Source organism: Hyperolius riggenbachi, chromosome 8 (assembly GCF_040937935.1).
Source record: "Hyperolius riggenbachi isolate aHypRig1 chromosome 8, aHypRig1.pri, whole genome shotgun sequence".
NCBI lineage: Eukaryota > Metazoa > Chordata > Amphibia > Anura > Hyperoliidae > Hyperolius > Hyperolius riggenbachi.
Window position 1 is genome coordinate 280,702,551 of NC_090653.1, and position 24,228 is coordinate 280,726,778.

Here is a 24,228-nt window from a genome sequence, read left to right on the forward strand (position 1 = left end):
CAAATTACAACTTGTGTTTAGTTACAGATGAGGGGGAATTAGACAGGCTAAACTAGGGGTGCATTTGTCTATGTTTTCCTTGTTTCCTGTGCAAGAGTTCGGGTTCACTTTAATGTGTCTCCTAGCCTTATAAGTGCAGCTATTCTTTCATGTTTGGTATAAAAACAATCCTGTGTGATTTGGGGTTTTATGGGCAGAACTGAGAGTGCGTGTAACACTGTACCAGTAGAAATCATGAATACATGGACAAAAGTTTTTAGTTCTGGCCACAGGAGATCATGTTAAGGTTTGGGGTTGGCCAGATCTTCAGACTGGTTTGCTTTATGACTGGCAAACAAACTCGTTTACAGTCCTGACTCTGCAGGAAATCTCTGAAATGGCTTTTTATCATCCATATAACAGCTGCTCCTGTGATTTTATAATACTTCTGTTTTGTTGCTCTAAAAAGAGAAATTTCTTCATCTAGTAACCCTTTCTGGGTGTCAAAACTGATCTAACATAGCTGGATATGTAGTATGGCAGCCTCAGCTCTTCTTGATTTTTTGGACATTGTCCAATATATTTCCAGAACCTGTATGAGCCAAAACCAATTCTGGGTACAACCCCCGTTTGTACTTCTGATTCTGAATTGAGCGTAATAGAGGGGTTATAAAAAAGCTCTAAATTGGTCTATGTTTATAAACCTTTGTATTTGAGGGATGTAAGCCCGACGAAGGCTGCAAAGCCGAAAGCTCGCTTATTCTTATTCTTTTTATTAGCGAATAAATGGTATAATCTGGTATAATAATAAATGGCTAACATGGTACAATACCCTACTGCTGCTACTTTGTATTGAATAGGGTACTGGGGAAAGCACAGAATACAAATATGCTATGCAATCAATTCATATGTCCTGCTCTATTCCCCCCTAGCTGTCCTGTTATCCCCCGAAACCGACATAAGTACCCCCGTGACAAGAATGCTGCCTCCGCTGTCCCCATGCCCTCATATGTCCTGCTCTGTCCCTCCAGGCAGTCCCACTATCTCCGTACCACCATAAGTACCTGCATGAAAAGAATGCTGCCTCCGGCGTCCCCATGGCGCCCCGTCATATTTCCTGCTCTGTGTTCCCCCCCCTGTTAGGAGTGCATTCTTTTCATGGAGGTATGTAATGATCTGCTCTGCTGTCTGCAAAGACAAACAGCTTTTTGACCATTTTGTAAGTCTGAGTGCTGCAGGTCCCTGGAAAGGAGACCTGTCTTTACTCTGAAACTTGCTGAGTTGCTGCTCTGGTGAGGAATTTGCATCCACTTGGCATGCAAATTGCTTGTCTGCTTCCTTTGATGGCTTGCAGTATAAATACCATTTCCTCCCAGAATTCCCTGCTGGTCATAGAGGTTTGTTCCTGTTAACTTACCTGGAGTCTCAGCCTTTGCTAATTGTTTGCTAAGATTATCGGAGAGTAATTCCTTGGGAGTGCACTGGCATTCCTTCTAGCGTAGTCAGGTTGTTAATTATCTGCATTGCCTTGTACTGTCTATCTGTTGCGATTGTCTTGTCGCCAGCGCCGGTCGACAGGAAATCGTTCTGTCTGTTGGGATCGCATTCGCCCTAGCGGTAGAGGCGGTGGTTCTTTCTGTACTCTGTCTGGGAGTGTAGGCCAGAGCTGCAGTTGCTACTGGTTACTCCTTCTGTCTGTCTTATCTGGAACGAAGCAAGCGTTCGCATTCTTTATTCATTTTCGTGTTACATTGTTTAGTTAGGGTTGGCGCGTTTTGTCTCTGTTGCGCTTCTCGTGCGGAGACCGCGCCATTAGCGTGTTTTGTCGCTGTTGCGCTTCTCGTGCGGTGATCGCGCTTAGCGAGTGCGTTTGTTATTTTTCTTAGCGTTCTGATCATTATTGTTTGCTGTGTCTTTCTTATTTTTCTTTTTCTCTGACTCTGTGGTTATCCCTTTCCCTGCTTACACATCTCAGACGCCTCAGCTATCCCCTCCCCTGCTTACACCTCTCTGGCGCTGCAACTATCACCTCCCCTGCTTACACCTATCTGACTCTCTTGGCAGGTTTTGGTGTGCCATATCATTTGTTACGTATGGAATGCTCGATGGGACCCAATGTAAAGCTCGCACTGGGGCTGACAGCTCCTTCGCTACACCACTAGGGTAGAGCCAAAAGGATGCATGTCCCTGTCTTTCAGTGGTGGTGCTGACATACTAGTAGACTTTGTCTTGCTAGGTATTGTGTATACTGTGTAGTGAAAACTGATTTCTCTTGTCTGCACAGTGGCCTGGGGCTCCTGGTACGACCATGTGAAAGGTTTCTGGGAAGAGAGAAACGAACACAACGTTTTATATATACTTTATGAGGATCTTAAAAAGGTGAGTCATTATAGAAGCATTAGCAATATTTCATTACACACAGAGCACTAGTAATGAAATATTGCTGATGCTTCTATAACTTAGTCAGGGTGAAAATACAAGGGGGTGTCGTAAAAGGTTTTAATTATCACCCGGACGTTATTATCAGATGCAGCGTGCTGACTGGTGGAGTTCAATAGGTTGACACCGGAGGGCAAGAAAAAGTTCGTAGCACAGTCTCGAGACCATTGAGAATTGCCAACGACCCCTCACATCCAGGATATTATGGCGTATTGATGACATTTTGGCATTGTTGGTTCTTAAATGCACAATGCTGAGAAATTCATCTCATTGTATTCTTTATTTCTTTTACAGATGCCAGAAATGACTAAAGTGTGAGATGGAACAGATTGAGGCTGGCAGCGTGATAAAGTTCTGGCATTTGAAGGGTATTAGCGCCCAAGCAAAAAAATCCTCTTCATTCTGTTCCAACTGCATCAATATCTGTCTTGAAAGGTCACATTTGTTTCTGGAAAGGGGTTAGCAAACGTGGGACCCACACTCTACCATAACTGAGGCCAGTTTCATTCAGTTTCATTCATGATCATTTGGATGGTTGTTTGTCTGCATCCAGTGAAAAATGGCGCCGGTTAAATAATGGCGCCCCCTTCTGCCTGATATTTGTTTAAAACAATATTTATCGTTTTAATGGCGCAGACCTTGTGAACGTAATTTATCGTTTTAAAACCTGCTTTTTTTTTTGTTCTGTCTGAATGTTATTTATTGTTTTAAACCCTGCTTTGCTGCCATTTGGAAAATGTCTGCCCGCCGAATTTAACGTTTAATAGCAAAGCCACCTTAAAAGATAGAAACACCAAGTTTGCAGGGAATGTTAAAGGGAAGGTTCAGGAAGGGTGGGTAAAAAATAAAAATCAATTTCCACTTACCTGGGGCTTCCTCCAGCCCGTGGCAGGCAGGAGGTGCCCTCGCCGCCGCTCCGCAGGCTACCGGCAGCCGACCTGGCCAGATCGGGTCGGCCACCGGAGACCACTGGGAGCCTGCGGAGCAGCGGCGAGGGCACCTCCTGCCTGCCACGGGCTGGAGGAAGCCCCAGGTAAGTGGAAATTGATTTTTATTTTTTACCCACCCTCCCTGAACCTTCCCTTTAAAGAGAATCTGTACTCTGAAATTCTTACAATAAAAAGCATACCATTCTATTCATTATGTGCTCCTGGTCCCCTCTGTGCTGTTTCTGCCATTCTCTGCTGCAAACCTGGCTTGTAATTGCCAGTTTTAGGCAGTGTTTACAAACAAACTAACCAGCTTCTAATAGGCTCAGCTAAGCAGAGTGTGTTAGTCACACAGAGCCTGCAGGGGGTGTGTACAGCTTCTAGCTAATCACAAGCAGCCCTGCACATTCCAGTCTGACTGCCTCAGCCTGACTGTGCCGACTATAGAGAGAAGATTAGATCATATAACAGAGATAACACAGCTACTGTGCAATTAGGAAAAGCTGCAGTAAGCCAGACCACATTAGAAAAGGCATAGGAACTTATAGCATAGAAGAAATAAAGATAAACAATTTGTTACAGAGTCTCTTTAAGAAGAACAGTTGGAACAAGAGGAAATTTTTTTTTTCAAAAAGACCTTATACTGTTTGAGAAAATCGATTTAAAATTCCCCTTCTGACCGTGGGAAAATTAAACGCCTGCCGACTTTAGCGGTTAATAGCAAAGCCCCCTTAATATGCCAGAAACACCACATTTGCAGGGATTGTTAAGAAGAACAGTGGAAACAAGAGGAAAATATGTTTTCAAAAAGACCTTATACTTTTTGAGAAAATTCATTTTAAAAGTTCAAAGAAAAAAACGATACATTTAAATGCCGCCAGTCAGCGTGTGGGAAATAATTAATAGCAAAGGCCCCTTACATCCTAGCAACACCAAATTTGCAGGATATGTTAAAAAGATAGTGGGAGACAATATTTTTTAAAAAAATATATTTGTGGGAAATCTGAAAAAAAAAATGTCGTGGCGTCCCCCCTCCCGAGCCTCTGTAACCCCTTGTCCCCCATGCAGGCTGGGATAGCCAGAATGCGGAGCCCCGGCCGACTGGGGCTTCGCACCCTGAGCTATAGCAGCCCGCATGGTCCATGGCATGAGGGGGCTCCGGGGGGGGGAGGGGCGGCCAAGCCTTCCCCTCTCCCCGCGAGCCCTTATCCAATCCATGGACAAGGGGCTCTTCCCCATCTCCGGTGCCCCAGGAGAATGTGGGAGCGACGACTCCATGGGGGGGGGGGGGGGTTCATGGCGGCATCTGGGAGTCATCTTTAAGAAGGGGACCCCAGATGCCCACCCCACTCCCAGGAGAAATGAGTATAGGGGTACAAAGTTCCCCTTACCCATTTCCACAAAGGGTTAAATGAAATAAAAACACAACCACAAGCAAAGTATTTTCATATTCTTAATTAACCAGAAATACTTTTTGTATTGATTCGAATGAGCCGGTTCTTTTTGTATTGAATCGAATCAATCGGCTCTGAGCCGGTTAGTATAGCTTAGAATGCGTCCTGTATGGATGCGTAGCTGCCGGCTCTCCCCCCCACCTGGCTGCACCTGTCACCTCCCCTAGTAGCACCCATGGGTGCTGCTAGGTGCCAGGCTAGGTGAGGTGACAGGTGAGGAGGCGGGGAGGACAGCGGGAGCCGGCAGCTATGCGTCCTATAGCATGGCTTTTCAAACTGTGGTACGCGTACCACCAGTGGTACTTTGCTGTTGGCCAGGTGGTACATTCCAAGTTTACCTGCTACTTAATTGCCCACCTGATGCTTGTCCTGGTCCCATCCTGTCTCCACAAAGTTCGGCTACCCCTCGCAGACCCGCCGTCACTGTGCACCGTTTGCCTGGCTGTCTCTTCACTGCTTTCGGGTTACCAATGATGTGAGGTCTGAAACATTACACAGGACAGCACAGTGAGGAGCAAGCAAGGGGGAACCGAACTTTGTGGCGAGTCATTGCCCAGCTCTCTGGTGGTGGGGGAGGCTACCTGTATTGAAGCGGGGGGGGGGGGGGGGGGGCTGGATATACTACCTATATCGGCAATCTATCTACAGGCTGCTAATAATGGCAGTCTGTAGGCTTGCAATCTGTTTTTAATCCTTTTCCCCACCAATGCCTCCTGCTATTCCCTTCCCATATGCCCCCCTACCTTTTCTTAAAGTGTACCTGTTAGAAAAATGTGCCCACGGGAGGAGGAAGCCTCTGGATCAGAAAGAGGGGCCTCTAGATCGTAAAGAGGGGGTTTCTCCTCGGTAGAGGGGATCCAGCGCTGTAACCCCACAGAGATCTCCTTGTTGGTATGAGTGCACGTGCAGTAGTGGCTCTCTGCTCGGTCTCCGATGGAAACACATGAGTCTGATCGGGTCATATCTATTGCGCAGGCACACTGGTGGTACTTGAAAAGTTTCAGGTGATAAAAGTGGTACAGTGAGTGAACAGGTTGAAAAGCCCTGTCCTATAGGACGCATTTTCTGTTATGTGGGGGGTGGCGGAGATCTTCAATCAACTGTAACAGAAGATCGCAAGATTGGAGGATACTGTATACGTTGGATCATTTACTGAGGAGATGGGCTTGGGAACATTTTTTTAAAGGGACAGGTAAGTATTTCTGGTTAATTAAGAATATGAAAATACTTTGCTTGTGGTTGTGTTTTTATTTCATTTAACCCTTTGTGGAAATGGGTAAGGGGAACTTTGTACCCCTATACTCATTTCTCCAGGGAGGGGGGTGGGCATCTGGGGTCCCCTTCTTAAAGATGACTCCCAGATGCCGCCATGAACCCCCCCCCCCATAGAGTCGTCGCTCCCACATTCTCCTGGGGCACCGGAGATGGGGAAGAGCCCCTTGTCCATGGATTGGACAAGGGCTTGGGGGGAGAGGGGAAAACTTGGCCACCCCTCTCCTCCGGAGCCCCCCCATACCATGGACCATACGGGCTGGTATAGCTCAGGGTGCGAAGCCCCAGTTGGCCGGGGCTCTGCATTCTGGCTATCCCAGCCTGCATGGGGGCAAGGGGTTACAGAGGCTCGGGAGAGGGGACCCCACGTCATTGTTTTTTTCAGATTTCCCACCCTCAGACAGAACATTCCCCATAATTAAAAATGTTTAATTTTTTTTAAAATATTGTTTCCCACTATCTTTTTAACATATCCTGCAAATTTGGTGTTGCTAGGATGTAAGGGGCCTTTGCTATTAACTTCTGGGAAATATTTCCCACACTCTTTGACCTGCGGTATTTAAATGTATCAGTTTTTTTCTTTGAACTTTTAAAATCGATTTCCTCAAAAAGTATAAGGTATTTTTGAAAATTTTGTTTTCCTCTTGTTCCCACTGTTCTTCTTAACATTCCCTACAAATTTGGTGTTTCTGGCATTTAAGGGAGCTGTGCTATTAACCGCTAAAGTCGGCAGGCGTTTAATTTTCCCACGGTCAGAAGGAGAATATTAAAATCGATTTTCTCAAAAACTATAAGGTCTTTTTGAAAAAATGTTTCCCTCTTGTTCCCAATTTTCTTCTTAACATAACCTGCAAATTTGGTGTTTCTATCTTTTAAGGGGGCTGTGCTACTAAACGTTAAAGGGAAGGTCCAAGCAAAAAAAAAAAAATGAGTTTCACTTACCTGGGGCTTCTACCAGCCCCATGCAGCCATCCTGTGCCCTTGTAGTCACTCACTGCTGCTCCAGTCCCCCGCTGGGAGCTTTCTGACCTCGGAGGTCAGGGCCGAATTGCGTACATTTTTACACATTTCCGCTAGTGCAGGAACATTAACGCATACATTTTTACGCGTTAGTGGTGCAACGCGTAAATTTTTGTTCCTGCACTAGCTGGAATGCGTAAAAATGTATGCAATGTGGTCCTGACCTCCGAGGTCAGAAAGCTGCCAGCGGGGGACTGGAGCAGCAGTGAGTGACTACAAGGGCACAGGATGGCTACATGGGGCTGGTAGAAGCCCCAGGTAAGTAAAACTCATTTTTTTTTTTGCTTGAACCTTCCCTTTAAAGTCGGCGGGCAGACATTTTCCAAACGGCAGCAAAGCAGGGCTTAAAACGATAAATATCGTTCAGGCAGGACAAAAAAAGCAGGTTGTAAAACGGTAAATAACGTTTTGACGGTCGGCGCCATTTTTTAACTTTATAAAACGATAAATATCGTTTAATAATGATTTTCAATGAGGTGCCATTTTTATAGCGCCCGCGCCTGGCGCCATTTTTCACTGCTCCCGTTTGTCTGTCTCCCAGGATAAAACACTCCACTTTCTTCACTGTGGCTGCATTATCCATCAAGGATGGTCTTCTAGGTCTTGGCTCTACTGTGAGGGACAGGTGTCAACTTTGGAAATTATTTTTTCGCCTCACAATATTGTGATAAGATGGGAAATCATTTCCATTAACTGCCATCATCTCACCATGAATGCAGGGACTTTATCAAGCCTGTCTTTTCCCCTCACATACTTTACTCACTTCTGGCAAAAGCTGTAAAAGAAATAAAGGATGCAATGTGCTGATTTTCTCAACACCATGCACTGTGATCAAGGATACTTAAGGACCACGGCAATTTCTAATGATTGGTGCTGCGTGGGCTCTACAGCCCGCAGAACCGATCAGGATTGTGGCCGGGCGATCAGACTTCCCCCCCCCCTTTTTTCCCCACTAGAGGGATATCCTGCTGGGGGGGCCTGATCGCCGCCAGCCATTAGTGAGTAGCGGGGGGCTCCTCAAAGCCCCCCTCCGCAGCGTTTTCCGCCCTCTCCGCAGTTCCCTCCCTCTCCCTCTTACCCATAGCTGCGCAGGACGGATATCCGTCCTGCACATTGTAGGATAGGCTTCAGCCTATCATATGCCGGCGATCCCCGGCCAATCAGAGGCCAGGGATCGCCGATCTGCCTAACGGCGCTGCTGCGCAGCAGCGCCGTATGATGTAAACAGCGGGGATTCCTTCCCCGCGTGTTTACATTACGTGTGCGAGCCGCGATCGGCGGCTCGCACACTGTTCACGGAGACACCCTCCGTGAACTGGCATGGAAAGGCCGCTTGTACGAGCGGCCGTTTCCATGCTATACCACGAACGACCAGGCACCGCCTATCGGAATTAGCTGGTCGTTAAGTGGTTAATCCATGCCTTGCTCTGATGAGGACCAGCCAGTCTGTATGCATGTTGGATTAGTTTGGCTCTGTAATATTAACAAGCTGACACATCATTGCATTCCAGCAGATCTAGAGGTGTTTTTGGCTTTCAGGGTAATCAAAGGGGCAATCTGCATATTCAGCAGTGATGCATCATGGAAGACATAATATGCTCACTCCAACCTGAATAATCGCAAATACCTTGACCAATTGGCATGACCAACGATGACACAGACATCACTTCATCAAGATGGCAAATAAACTTGATTCTGTTTCTGAAGTTATTATGCTAAGTACGTCAGATATTGCCCCCAGAATTGCTTGTGGTACACATAACATTGGTCATAGGACATAGTGCAAATATCAGACAATGAAAACGTCAAAACGAACATTGAAGACACGCTCTCTTTAAAGGGAACCAGAGACGAAGCACCCTTGTGTATTTTACCATATATATCAGTGGGAACATTAGAGAAAACACTTACCCTGCTCTGTTTCATCCTTCCTGCTAAAAGTGTCTGTTATCAGCTGTGATAAGAATCCCGGACTGAGCATTCAGTCTGGCTTTGCAGGGAATAATTATAGCTGAGTCATTTTAGCAGAGCCACAAGGGGGCATGCTTGGGCTTGAAAAGACCCCAGAGAAGACAGACTCAGCTATAATCTTTCCATAGCAAAGCTAGACTGAGTGCTCAGTCGGGGATTCTTATCAGAGGTGATAACAGTCAGATTAAACAGAGAACAATGAAACAAAGAGCAGATTAGGTGTTTACTGTCACATTCCCACTGATTTATAAAATAAAATACAAGAGGGTGCTTCATCTCTGGATCTCTTTAAGAATCAGAAGGTAGCGTGATTTCATTCTGGAGGATGGGTCTACTCCCAACCTATAAAGATCCCACCTACACTTCAGGTCTTTGCAACTATGACTAAGGGAGCATTGTAAGCCCGACACGCGTCAGCTGGCCCTGTGGATGATTTTTTTTTTCTTTGTGTCCATTTATCAACAATAAAGTATCAGATTTTATGCCTCACAGAATTTTGCAGATCATCTCCTTTTCTTCATCAAAGACACATTTATAGGAATTAAGGTATAGGTCCAGTAATGCAAGAATTTCAGGGAGGTGAGGGAGTCTGGGAGGTTGTGCTAGGGAGGGGGCTTGAGTTTAGGAGGAGGTCTGCTTGGGGGAAAGAAGGTGTTCCTGTGCCTGGAGGTTTTGGTGGGGAGGTTTCTGAGTGGTAGCCTGAGGGGATCTGAGTTGAGTGAAGGAGGACTCTTTCTGAAGTCCACAGTCAATTCAACCATCTTTTGTCGCATTTAGGACAAGCATGTTGCCTTTACACCAATTACAGCTCGATCTCACTGCTGTATGCGTGCTCCACATTTTCTACGATGAGGCCAAGAATGGTGGTTTCATCCGCAAAGTTGATGACCTGGACAGAGTTAGTGGATGAGGTGTTTTTGTACAATGAGAACAGGTGATAATTAAAACTTTACCTCATATTACACATTATTGGTCAAGAAACACACATGTACAAGGCATTAGCAGGCAAGTCGGGGCCAATCCCAGCAGCCACATGTAGGGTCATGTGCTCTTGTTGTGCAAATATGAATTCAGCAGAAAAACACTGTCAAATACAGTGTATTGTATTACACTGTCAAGATATTCAATATTATTATTATTTTTATTGTCGCTGTTAAGGTGATTTCACATATACAATCTTGATTCGAAAATTTGACTACTTCCATGTAGAATAAGAGCTTAAAGAGACACTGAAGCGAAAAGAAAAAAATGATGATATTATGTTTTGTATGTGTAGCACAGCTAAGAAATAAAACATTAAGATCAGATACATCAGTCTAATTGTTTCCAGTACAGGAAGAGTTGAGAAACTCCAGTTGTTATCTCTATGCAAACAAGCCATTAAGCTCTCCGACTAAGTTAGTCGTGGAGAGGGCTGTTATCTGACTTTTATTATCTCAACTGTTCCTGGACTATTTACTTTTCCTCTGCTAGAGGAGAGGTCATTACTTCACAGACTGCTCTGAAAGACTCATTTTGAATGCTGAGTGTTGTGCAATCTGCACATATTAGAGAATGATGCAATGTTAGAAAAAACACTATATACCTGAAAATAAAAGTATGAGAATATTTTCTTTGCTGCTAATCTTCTAGTAATTATTCATAGTACACAACCAATTCACTATATCATATTTTTTTTTTTCGCTTCAGTGTCTCTTTAACTGCACAATCTGTTCAAAACATTTAAAATCTGTTAGTTCTCTCATACTACATGGAAGTAGTAAAACTGGCAGATCACGATTGGATGTTTGTACCCACCTTTAAGCCTGGTCCAAACCTCCAATTTTAAATAGCCAATGTCTGGCCAATTTTAACCACAGGACAGACCTCGGTCCATCCTATTGTTCTAGCGCCATCCCACGAAGTTCTGCCACTGTCTGTGTCTCCGGTACTCCTCGGGCACTCCTCCTTCTTAACGTAAACCCGAGATGAGTGGGAGAAAAAGTTTTATACATACCTGGGGCTTCCTTCAGCCCCCTTCAGGCTGATCGGTCCTTCCTTGTCCTGCTCCACTGCCTGAATCTTCTGCTATGGGTCCCAGTAATTTCCCAACTTAGGGCTTACTGCGCATGCGCAGCTTGGCTGCACGCATGCTCCATCTCACTCCTGCCGCCAGGAAAGCTATGCGCAGGCACAGAACACTCCCGCACACAGGAGTGCAACGGGGGAGCGCATGCGGCAAGACTGTGCCTGCGCCAATGTGGGAAATTACCGGGACCCGTAGCAGAGAATCCAGGCAGAGGAGGAGGACGGCAGGGGAGCGATTAGCCTGAAGGCAGGGGCGTAACAATAGACACTGCAAGGGATGCCTCCGCAGGGGGTCCAGGCGCCACAGGGGGGCCGTGGGGGGAAAAGTTTGAGAGACTGACAGCTAAGGGCATGGAGATAAAAAAACGTATTCTGCTCTCACACCATTGTTATATTGACTGCATGTGTCCAGCACACAGATAAGGAATCACACACACTTTGGAATTTGTACACTGTCCCTGCTCCCTAGGGTTCGTAAAAAAAACATCTGTCTCGCACTGCTGCAAAGTTCTAAAGACTTGATGTACAACCTTAGAAACAAAGGAATCACATTTTGAAAAAAAGTTGTAGACTTTCCCTTTTCAGCAAAAGGATTCCTAGATTCTTATCACGGGGACTAATGACTTTATGGCCTCTGAATACTTTTACAAGCAATGGAGTGGAGATTGATGTCTAATGCTGGGCATACACGGTGTCAAGGGGAGGATTATCAATCGAGCTTGATGGCTCGATTGATAATATTGAACGTGTCCGATCACCGCGGGGATCGATTCCGCGCTCGACCCCCGCGGGCGGACAATAGCGGTGAATCGAGCGGGTGATAAGAAGCGCCGGCGGGGACGAGCGGGAATCGATCCGCGCGGACGAGCGGGGACGCGGCGGGGGCCGATCCGGCGGCTAATCGGCCGCCGGATCGACCCGTGTATGCCCAGCATTACTGTTGCTGCTTCATTGAGAGCTTGTTGTCTCACATGGAGTCTAAGATCCTGTAATAAGAGTATCAATCAGTGACATTCTGAATGTTTTGCCAAAGTTACAATGATACTATGGGCCTGATTCACAAAGCGGTGCAAACTTTTTCGCTGACTTTTGCACGCGCAATTTGCCGTGATTCGCGCGATAGCGGACTTTTGCGCGCGCAAAAGTCCGCGATCGCGCGAATCGCGGCAAAAGTCCGCGAAAAAGTTTGCAGCGCTTTGTGAATCAGGCCCAATATGTTATGTTCAGCATGTCATTGTTGTTCCTCCCTATAGCATGTGCTCTCATGTAGTAAAATACTACGGCTGTGTGTGTATGTATGTACTGGGAGCAGGGCTGCAACGAGGGACTTGTCGGCTGCAAGGGGCTGGAGGAAGCCCCGGGTAAGTAGATCTAGGAGTAGCATAGATTGCCTGATGTTTCCTTTAAGTCTAAGTGTTTTTATCTGCATGGGGAAAACACATTGGTCCTCAGTTTTGCTGTGCAGAAAGCGAGGGGGTGGGGGGGCCCCATCCAAAGTTTTGCGGGGGGGGCCCCATCCAATGTTTTGCGGGGTGGCCCCCTCCAAAGTTTCGCAGGGGGGCCCAGTGATGTCTAGTTACGCCCCTGCCTGAAGGCTAGAGAAACCCCAGGTATGTATGAAAGTTTTACTTTCACTCATCTCAGGTACCCTTTAAGCATAACTACTACAGAAAGTTTTGCAGCATTTTAGTAAACATCATTGACACAAAAATGTAATTATAAGAGGTAGAAGACCAGCTCAGAGCATTATCATTCACATCAATTTTACCTTTAGAGTTACTGACGGCCTTTTGTGTGGAAAATGTTCTGATTTCTCCCCAACACAGAATCCCCAACAAGAGATTCGGAAAGTGGCAAAGTTCCTGGGAAAAGAACTCCCGGAGGATGTACTGAACAAGATTGCAAAGCTCACCGTTTTTGAGGTCATGAAGACTAACCCCATGGCCAATTTCACTGGGTTTCCCAAGGAACTTGTGGACCAGTCAGATAAATGCTTCATGAGGAAAGGTGAGGCCTGATGTTGTTCCCTATGTAATTTGGCATTGAGCATGTTTACCATGTGTTCTTCTTGATCGATGAACAGAAACACCACATGGTGATTTAATTAAGACATGTAAAGTGGCGATCCTTTGGGTTCATTACACATCGAGTTATGGAGAGCACCGCTAGTTTCTAGTCCCCGACAAAAGTAGGTGCTTGAAGAAAACAGTTTCAAGCCTCTGCTTTGACAGAAAGTGTTGTTGTCATTGTGTGGTAGATGTGGTGGAAACACACCATGGAAGGCCTCTAGGATCCACGCAGTATAGAGAAGATCTAAAAGTGAACTGAACACCTCTTATGTCAACCTATTTATAATGAAACTCCCCCTAAAGGTGGCCACACACGATACAATAAAATGATCCGATTTGATCCGATTCGATGATCCGATTCGATTTGATCCGATTCGATGAGAACGATCGGATCTCCCGAAAAAAATCGAAAGCTTTTTTTTTTTTTCATTCTACTGAAAAATCCGATCGGATTTCCCATTTTCTTCGATTCTTATCGATCCGGAATGCCAGATATTTTTCTTCAATCTTTCTAAAGATTAAATGGTGTGTGTTAGATTGTCAATTTACTAATATACACACCCTAGCAATTTTGTCAGAGTTTCCAATCATTTTTATCATAATTGGGGAAAAAATTTACGTACGTGTATGGTACAATGTAACATTTCAAAAATATGATGATTGACCAATCAGTCAGAAAGATTGATTGCAATTCTTAATTTGAACAGATATTTAAAAAGTTGTATGGTGTGTGGCCAACTTAAGAGAAGTTGTTAAGTGATTGGTGCCTTGTGGGGGGCTTCTCCAAAGCCTGTCCATACGAGGGCATCCTTCTTCCTGCCGTCAATGCCGCTGATCCAGAAGTTTGAATTGCCCGCGATGTTCACTGCATCCCGGGCCCGGCCACTAGTGCATGTCGGGAAGTTTAGTGTTCCTAGTTGCACTTGCACAGGATATGTTAATTTTGTACAGCAGGAGGAAGTGGCAGCGCTTTCAGACAGGGATGCTCGGATACCCCTTTTTAAAATCCGAACTGATTCGGATCCGGATACCCAGATATCCGGATCCGAATCGGATATCCGAATCCAAAGGTTCCGGAATCCGAATAGAAACGGATATCCGAACCCATTATCCGGGAAATCCGAATTGATTCGGATATCCAGATAGAAAACCGGAAGTGGCCTTTAAATTGCTTCCAAAACCTCTCTCTCTTTATGCCTCCAATGTGATTTCTGCCATTAAAACCCTCTATTTGGGTATCCAAACTAACTATCCGACCGGATTCCAGATTTCAGATAGATATCCAAGTTAACTCGGATAGTGCTATTCGGATTTACACAGATATCTGGAATCCGAATTAGAGTTTGGATAGTGGAAAAAGTTCGGATTATCTGGTTAGTTCGGATACCCGAATATTGGATGAACATCTCTGCTTTCAAACAGAGGCCGTACCTGAATTAGCTATTTGCAAAGATGTGCAGAGCTCCACAATGTGGACAAAATTACACAACATGCATTCAAAACAGGTACAGCAAAAGAGGGCGTTAGTTTCAGTATAAATAATATGTGCACAAATTATTCCCTACTAGACTTCCCCACGGCAATGACGGGCCCCTGGGGGAAGACCTACCACTAGCCTTACAATAAAAACATCATTTTTTAACCTAGTGCTGCTAATCATAAATGGTATACACATTTCTTCAAACAGACATCAAACAAGTGACAGGCTGCAAACTGAAATGTAAACCAACCCACATTGAAATTTTAGATTAGGAACTAGTACATAATTTGCATCTGATTTGCATTCAAGGCATGTATTTAGCCCCTGTGGGGCTCTGCATGCCTCTGCTGGCTAATGCTGGGAATACACAATGAGATTTTTTCAGTCGATTCTTATTTCCGATCGATTTTCTTATCTTTTCTTATCAATTTCCATTCACTTTTATGAGAGATCGATCAGAAAAACGATCGAAAATAAGACCGGACATGTCGGAAATTATCTATCGAACCATCTATCTGCTGAAAAAACTTATGGTGTATTCCCAGCATAACATTTCAGTTTGCAGCCTGGAGCGCTGCCACTTGTTTGATGTCCGCACAGGATATGTAGTCTTTAACCACTTCACAACTGAGGGGTTTTACCCCTGAAACACCAGAGCAATTTTCACCTTTCAGCGCTCCTTCCATTCATTCGTCTATAACTTTATTATTACTTATCGCAATGAAATGAACTATATCTTGTTTTTTTCGCCACCAATTAGGCTTTCTTTAGGTGGGACATTATGCCAAGAATTATTTTTTTCTAAATGTGTTTTAATGGGAAAATAGGAAAAAATCATTATTTTTCAGTTTTCGGCCATTACAGTTTTTAAATGCATGCTACTGTAATTAAAACCCATGAAATTTATTTGCCCATTTGTCCCGGTTATAAAACCGTTTAAATTATGTCCCTATCACAATGTTTGCCGCCAGTATTTTATTTGGAAATAAAGGTGCATTTTTTTTTCAGTTTTGCATGCATCCCTAATTACAAGCCCATAGTTTATAAAGTAACAGTGTTATACCCTCTTGACATAAATATTTAAAAAGTTCAGTCCCTAAGGTAACTATTTGTTTTTTTGTTATGTTTTTTTAATTACAAAAAAAAAATTGGGGAGTGTGGGAGGTAATGAGTTAATTTTTAGTGTAAAACTAATGTATTTGTATTTGAAAAATGCTTTAGGGTGTAGTTTTACTATTTGACCACAAGATGGCCACAGTGATTTTTTGTTCATGCGACCTGTAATCGTCCGGAAGGACGAGCGCGGACAGCGGCGGTAGCACGGGAGGTGTGGATATCTCCGTCCCTGGGGTAGGGAAAGGAGGGAAAAAGGGAAGGAGATATCCGCACCTCTGGGGGTAAAGTGGTTAAATCTCCCGGCCAGGAGATGTGATCACATGAAAGGGCTACAAGCGGCATGGGATGCGTTTGACATCACATCCCTCCATATACCTCTCATTTCAGTTTCCCTGAGGCTAGATTCACAGTGGGACGTTGCGTTTTGATGCCACGTTAAAGTCGCACCGCAAGCTTACAACGCAACGTGCCCAAAAAGTGGCAACGCAGCGTTACCGTCGCATACAGCAGATACAGTAAAAAATACAGGCAATGAAAAGTATGCTTCCAAGTCATTACTGAGCATGTGCAAACAGTCCAACGCAGCTAATAACGTGTATAACGCACTGCATGCAGTACTTTTACTTAACGTGCAGCGTTAGACACCAACGCAACGTGTGCACTGTGAACAGGGCATTGATTTTTCATTGCAGTGAGTTATTCTGCGTTAAATGCTGTTTTAACGCGCGACTTTAACGTCCCACTGTGAACTTACCCTGAGTGTCTTTTATTTTTGCCCACCAGGTAAAGTTGGAGACTGGAAGACGATGTTCTCCGCCCAGCAACTTGAAATCTTTGAGGCGAATTATAAACAACAGATGAGCAACACCACACTGACATTTTCAGATAAGATATAAAGGATAAGCGCCCCCATGTGGACGAGGAGAGGAGAGCGCAGATGCTGAGGGATTGGCTTCTTGTATTCCCTGACTGAATAAAGAGTGTCATTGTGCTGCCGTTCTTCATCATTTAACAATGCAAGTTACTGAATGCTGATTATAGGGCTGGGTATTTTATCACTCAGCATAATGAGTAATTCACCTCCTCCTGCCTGGTGCATGACTCTCGCACCAGACACCCTCACACACTATGCACCCTCCTCAGGTACTGCATCATGTGACTGCAAACACACCTCACCTTAAAGAGCCACTATTGCAAAAAAAAAATTGTAAAATTGAAAATACATGAAAGCACAAATAAAAAGTACATTTCTTCAAGAGTAAAATGTGATATAAATTACTTTTCTCCTATGTTGCTGTTACTTACAGTAGGGAGTAGAAATCTGACAGAAATGACATGTTTTGGACTAGCCCATCTCCTCATGGGGGAATCTCAGGGTTTTCTTTATTTTTGAAAGCATTTAGCGAATGGCAGTTGCTCAGTCTAACTGCCAGAATAGTGTGCAAACAGGTAGTGGCAGCCAGCATCTTTATATCAATAAATTATTCTTTACAAAAGTGCTTATGCAAATAATAAATGAAATACTGAGAATCCCCCATTAAGAGAGACTAGTCAAAAACGTGTCAGGTCTGTCAGAATTCTACTACCTATTGTAATTGAGAGCAACATAGGAGAAAAGTAATTGAAAGCACATTTTACTCTGGAAGAAATGTACTTTTTATTTATGTGTTTTCATGTATTTTAAAAAATTTTTTGCGATAGTGGCCATTTAATACATAGCTCTTCCCTGTTGATGTACGAAGGGTAATTCACTAAACAAAAGTAAACCTGAGATCAGCAAACGCTAGCGCCGGCACATTTAGCAAGCATGAATGATCACGCCCTGCGCATGCATGCAGCTCACAATGGCAGTGCGGTCATTTATGAAGCGGTTATGAGCCACTGCTCGGCAACTGCTGCAAACAGCAGGATTACACTGTTCCTGGGACATATTTCACACATATGCAGGGAGATTGTGTTTTTACAGTAGAGCTGAACTCCTGCACAGGACACAAGGAAAACAGAGAGAAATGCATTCGGTGTGTTTTTAGAGAGAAGAGCCTCGATAATTCCCCCTGATCTTCAAGTAGTCACAAGTGTAATTTGATCTCTCAGCTGTGTCAGCACAGAAAGTCATCAGTCTTCAGAAGACACAGCTCATAAGTAAACACGAGATGTTAACCCCTTTGTCTGCTTCCATGAAAGCAGGAAGTAGACACACCACAGATTTATTGCAGGATTTGTATCAGCTGTAACAAAGAATTTTTTTTCTTTAAAGGTTATTATGCTGTGGCGTATCTTTTAGAGCAGAGAGGAAGTTCTGAGTTCAGGTCCCCTTTGAAGCCCTAGGTGAACCCAATGCATATGAAACTTTGCACTAATTAGCCATACACTGAGATTTTTTTTAAATTGAAGATCTATACGTTAAAGTTGCCCATGCATCAGGCTATACCATGAGACAGAGCTCTCTTTAATCAAACAAGTACCGAGCCGCCCATCTTCAGAAGCAATCGGGGACACAAGGGCTTTCATAGCCTCCCGAGAGCTCACAGACGTGTATTTCACCCATTGGTTGAGTACACACAGCAGGAGGGACAGCGCTGGAACAAGGGGTACAAGAGAGAACAAGGAAGGTTTTACAGGATCCATAACCTTCCCTGTCCATAGTTAAAGAGAAACTCCGACCAAAAATTTAACTTTATCTTAATCAGTAGCTGATACCCCCTTTTACATGAGAAATCTATTCCCTTTCACAAACAGACCATCAGGGGGCGCTGTATGGCTGATATTGTGGTGAGACCCCTCCCACAAGAAAAGTTCGAACTTTTGGCAGTTTCCTGTCTGTGAACCTTGTTGCACTGTGGGAAATAGCTGTTTACAGCTGCTTCCAACTGCCAAACACCATGCAGCAGCTACATCACCTGCCAACAGTAAAATGTTCACTGGAGTTCCTCTTTAAGTATCTAATTTTTTTTTAAAGAAAACCTGTAACTAAAAATGCCCCTGCAGGCTACTCAACTCGGGTGAGGGAAGCCTCCGAATCCTATCGAGGCTTCCCCCGTCCTCCTGTGTCCCACGGCGGTCTCGCGGTGCCCCTCTGAACAGCGGGGATGTAAATATTTACCTTCCCGGCTCCAGCGCAGGTGTAGTATCGGCTCTCCGCTCGGAGATAGGCGGAAATAGCCGATCGCTGTCAGGCCGCTCTACTGCACAGACGCAAGTCTCCTGTGTAGTAGAGCGGACCCGACAGAAATTGGCTATTTCCACCTATCTCCTTTTTTTTTTTGTTAGAGCCTCTTTAAGTGTTGCTTCACATTTACTTTAAAAATTGAGGGTTTAGGCTTTAGAAGTATTAAAATATGGAATGATGGTGGGCAGTGTAGCCTGTACAGCAACAGAGGGGGCATGTTATTCTGCATTTCATATCTGTTTTAATGTGTGCTGCATTTTATATGTGAGGTAATGCTGAATATCCTATATGTGGTGTGATGTTTCCTGCATTTTCTACATTTGGCATAATGTTTCCTGCATTTCCTATATGGGGCGTGATGATTTCTGCATTTCCTATATGTGGCAGTAATGATTCCTGCATTTTATGTATGGGTGTAACGTTTTCTGCATTTCCTATATGTGGCATAATGTTTCCTGTATTTCCTATGTGTGGTGTAATGTTGCCTGTATTTCCTATATGTGGCTTAATGTTTCCTATATGTGGCGTAAGGCTTCCTGCATTTCCTATATGTGGAGTAATTATTCCTGCATTTCCTTTATGTGGCGTAATGTTTCCTGCATTTCCTATATGTGGCGTAATGTTTCCTGCATTTCCTATATGTTGCATAATGTTTTATGCATCTCCTATATGTGGCATAATGATTCCTGCATTTCCTATATGTGGCCTAATGATTCCTCCTTTTTCTGCATTTCCAATATGTGGCGTAATGTTTCCTGTATTTCCCATATGTGGAGTAATGTTTCCTCCCTTCCTTGTACGGGGTATTGACTGCTGCATTTATTATTTGATGGTCATAGTGGCTGCATTTGATATTTTGGGGTTATTGTTGCAGCATTTGGCATTTTGGGCCTCATAATTATGAAATTGTAGGCTAATACATGTGCCAAAAGAATCTGACAAGAAAACTGATATATTTTTCGTCCCACCTTATTGGGTACATCTTGCTAGCACAGTTGGATCCCTGTTTGCCTTCAGAGACAAAGGCAAGAATCGCTCTCTGCCTGTGTCTTCATTCCACCCCTCTCCTTTTCTACTGAAGTGACCCAGCTGTTGCTAGGACGATGTGTCTGTTCAAAAGAGGGAGTGGGACCGAGGAACGACACAGGCAGAGATTCTTGACGATTATCCAGAGATAAGCAAACCTATTCTGCTCTCTGCAGTATAATGCATATGACTTTACACACGGAATACTTTCAAATGTTCTTTTATGTAACTAAGAATAGTTACTGAAATTTTAGGAGTAGAATCCCACTTTAAGTTCCTTCCCACAGGTTAGTTTTGTTTATGTGCCTTTAGTTTGGCTTTATGGAGGTGGGAGACATTATTGCAGCAGTAATAGAAAATAACAGCATCCTGCTGCGCCCTCTGCTGGCCGTTTCAGATGAGAGCACGTGTATGAACGCTCTGGACTTTCATGTAAAACATGGAGAGCTAGGAGAATTAAAGTTGGTCCTTTGGTGGCTCACCAATGGATGGCAAGTTGTATACAGTCTCTATTTAGGAAATCGTGAAAACCCTTTAATAAGAAACATATTGCAGAACCTCCTGGTACCACATGATACAGCGTCAAGATAGAGAAGGGTTAAAGATGGCAGTCCTGTTTAGGCAGAATCTGTGCAAGACGATGGAGCGAGAACCTCAAATTCCAAGTTTTCCACATTCGTGTTGAGGCTTTCTCTTGCTTTCTCTGTAGCCACTGTGGATTTGTGTTTGTCCTTCAAGTCACATTGTACCAATCACCCCGAGTCGGATCTCAAACTTTTCATGGGCTACAGTGGAACTTTCTGGATGAACTTCTTGAACCACATGTATGAGGTGACGGAACAGAGTCCATACCTGTTGAGGAGATCACATGGTTACCATCTGCTGGGATCCAACCCAACAGCTAAAGCAGTCTGTTCTTGGTGGGGGTAATGAGGAGACATGCAACTGACAGGGAGTTCAGATGGTTACCATCTGCTGGGGTCCAACCCAACATCAAAAGCAGTCTGTTCTACCTTGGTGGGGGAAATAAGGAGACATGCACCTGGCAGGGAGATCAGATGGTTACCATCTGCTTGGGCCCAACCAACTACCTAAATCTGTCTGGTGGGGGAGTGGACATGCATCTGGTGGGGAGCTCACATTGGAACCATCTGCTGGAGTCCATCCAAAAACCTAAAGCTGTCCTAACGTAGAGGGGAAGGCAAAGAGATCACATGGTCATGGATACCATGTGTTGTAACCAACTAGAGTGAAGAGATTACCACTGATCATCTGTAAAGGTGCCCATACATCTAGCGATTTTGCTGTCCCATCGACCATTCGGTTCCATAATTTTATCGAATCGAGAGGGAATCAAGGGAGGATCGCGTGTGCTCCAGTATGCCCAATCAAAGAAAAGTGGCCAAATATCATGTCAAATCAACCAGCTTAGTTGATCGAGCAGGATGCAAGAGATGGGTCGATCGCACAGGAATCGGCTACTACGGTTCATATGTCATTCGATCGACTCTGAATCGATTCCCCACCCCTCATCCCCATATAAGGCAACACATAATTACCATGTTATTATATACTGCATGTGTTCATTCCTCATGGTCACCCTGGTCTGTCCACCGATGGGCCCTCCAGGCACTGTGCTGTCTGTCGAGACATGGAATCACATGGAATGGGTTATGAAGGGAACATATCACACCTGACATGGTACACAGGTAGACTCGTATACAGTTCTATGGGTAGAATATTATGTATTGTTTGCTGCATGTGTAGGGTATCACATGTGACAGGCTACAAAACCACCCACATGCCAAAGAGTCACAGGGCCAGAATAGGACAAAGATACACGCAACAAACGACACAACAAAACACACAGCACATGATGAGTCACATAGGCAGAATATCACATAAATTATCACTAAGTACTCCCTAAGATCGCACGCCAATGTCCAGAAGAGGTGGTGGGTGCAGGACCAAGTGGTCAGTCCATACAAGTATCCAAAGAATACCGCCCTACTTTAACAGGAACTCCATCACCAGATACACACAATCAATTGTAAAAAACGACGATTATTAGACCATGATTAGAACTGTGCCTTAAAGAGGTTCTCTGGGGGGGGGGGTTGAAAATAAAATCTGACACTTACCTGGGGCTTCTACCAGCCCCCTATAGCTGTCATGTCCCGCGTCGTCCTCCTCCGATCACCCATTCCCCGCCGCCGGCACAGGGCAATTATTCGTCTAACAAGACAAATAGTGCGCGCTCCCGCTCGCATCATCGGGAGCTTACTGCACAGGCGCAGTACAAAGTCTTCTTGTATTGCGCCTGCGCAGTAAACTTCCGATGATGCGCGCAGCCGCAGTCGGATGAGATGCCGCATTAGACCGGGGCCAGCGGCGGGGAACAGCGGATTGTAGGAGGACGGCGCAGAATATTACTGCTACCGGGGGGGGGGCGGTAGAAGCCCCAGGTAAGTCTATGTTTTTCTTTTCAACACCCCCCACAGAACCCCTTTACCCACTTCAGCCCGCGGGTATTTTTCACCTTGTGGACGAATTTTTACATTTCAGAGCTTCTCCCATTCATTCCCCAATAACTTTATCACTATTTATCACAACAAAATGATCTATACGTTGTTTTTTCCAGGCTTTCTTTGGGTGGTACATTATGCTAAGAATTATTTTATTCTAAATACATTTTAAAAGGAAAAAATAAGAAAAAAAAACATTTTTCAGTTTTCAGCCATCATAGTTTTAAAATAAAATGTGATACTGTGCATAAGAGCCACACATTTTATTTGCCCATTTGTCCCCGGTTATTGCAACGTTTAAATTATATCCCTAGTAAAATGTATGGTGACAATATTTTATTTGGAAATAAAGGTGCATTTTTTCAGTTTTACATCCATCACTAATCACATGCCCATAATTAAATAATAATATACCCTCTTGACATCCATATTAAAAAATATATGGCCACAAGATGTCCTCGTGCACTACTTCCTATTCGCGTACAATAAGTACGCTATAGGAAGTAATGCGTTGTTACATTGTAACTAGGGAAGTGACGCAGGCATCTATTGATGCCTGCGATCACGGTGGCCTGCGGGGAGATGAATGAATAAATGGAACAATGTTCCCATTCATTAATCTAACAATCCGCGACGGGATCGGCGGAAACGAGTGAGCGGGAGGGAGTTCGGCGGCACCAATGGGGAATAATCACTGTTTTTTAACAAAACCAGTGATCATTCTCGGCGGACTTTTGTCCCCTGCCACCAATACCCCCTGTTGCTGGTAACATCGCGATTGCGGGCTTCTACCCACGCAATCACGTGCACAGCCAAACCCCCTCCCCAAATTGCAGGGATGTGAATCTCATGTGGCTGCGGCTGTAGCAGCATCTGCTGTGGACGTCAGGATCACATCTGTGCTGAAGTGGTTAACAAAGGGGACGCGTGTGGCCCCAAAACAATTGTCAGTTTTACGATCAATTGTGTGTATATGGTGATGGAGCAATAAAAAGTTCCTGTTAAATTGGAGTGCGGACCCTCTTTGGATACTTGTACGATTATCACTATGACACTATGGGCTTTTAATGCACAAACTTGTGGTAACATTGCCATGCTCTGACATCGCTCGGGCAATATTACTACCGCCACGGTGTACTGTAGGTTATACTATTAGCGCGACCCGCTGTTCTCAACTATAGCGACTGTTGCTATGGCAATGTGTGCTACTAACAGTAACGCTCATTAGTAACGCGTGTTACCATAGTAACGGTCACGCTTGTCGAGTAATGTGGGTGGTGCAAATAGCGTAACTCGTGGTACACAGTGCCGGTTGCAAGGGCAATATTACCGCACGTTCGTACATCAAGATCAATGGTCCGTGTTCAAGTCAATTTTTCTCCTCGGCGATATTTTCACATCAAGCAGCAAGAAGGATAATACTCTGAATACTCTGAATACTTTTTGGTATTTTGCAGAGTGCTGAAAAGTCATTTTAAACTGATGAAAAATGATCTTCTAGGGCAGTGATCTGCAAACTTGGCCCTCCAGCTGTTGAGGAACTACAAGTCCCACAATGCATTGCAGGAGTCTGACAGCCACAGTCATGATTCATAAAGGCAAATGCATTGTGGGACTTGTAGTTCCGTAACAGCTGGAGGGCCGAGTTTGCAGATCACAGTTCTAGGAGAAAACTTAGGAGAAATGTCTATGGCTATGCCTATGGCTTCAAT

The 24,228-nt window shown here is 44.4% G+C and overlaps 2 protein-coding genes across 3 annotated transcripts in view; one reads left to right on the plus strand and one right to left on the minus strand.

Moving 5' to 3' along the window:
* The window catches only part of LOC137527928 (sulfotransferase 1 family member D1-like), an 83,601-nt gene extending 66,813 nt beyond the window's left edge, over positions 1-16,788 (plus strand). For both annotated transcript variants that reach the window (XM_068249000.1, XM_068249001.1), the window contains exons 6-8: positions 2,264-2,358; positions 12,958-13,138; positions 16,580-16,788. In XM_068249000.1, coding sequence (XP_068105101.1) covers positions 2,264-2,358; positions 12,958-13,138; positions 16,580-16,692 — 389 coding nt within the window. In that variant the 3' untranslated portion in view covers positions 16,693-16,788. The remainder of the gene's footprint in view (positions 1-2,263; positions 2,359-12,957; positions 13,139-16,579) is intronic.
* A 3,715-nt stretch (positions 16,789-20,503) lies between these two features.
* SURF1 (SURF1 cytochrome c oxidase assembly factor) overlaps positions 20,504-24,228 on the minus strand; it is a 30,786-nt gene continuing 27,061 nt past the window's right edge. The window contains exons 8-9 of the mRNA XM_068249002.1: positions 21,551-21,632; positions 20,504-20,843 (exon numbers count right to left, since the gene is read on the minus strand). Coding sequence (XP_068105103.1) covers positions 20,777-20,843; positions 21,551-21,632 — 149 coding nt within the window. The 3' untranslated portion in view covers positions 20,504-20,776. The remainder of the gene's footprint in view (positions 20,844-21,550; positions 21,633-24,228) is intronic.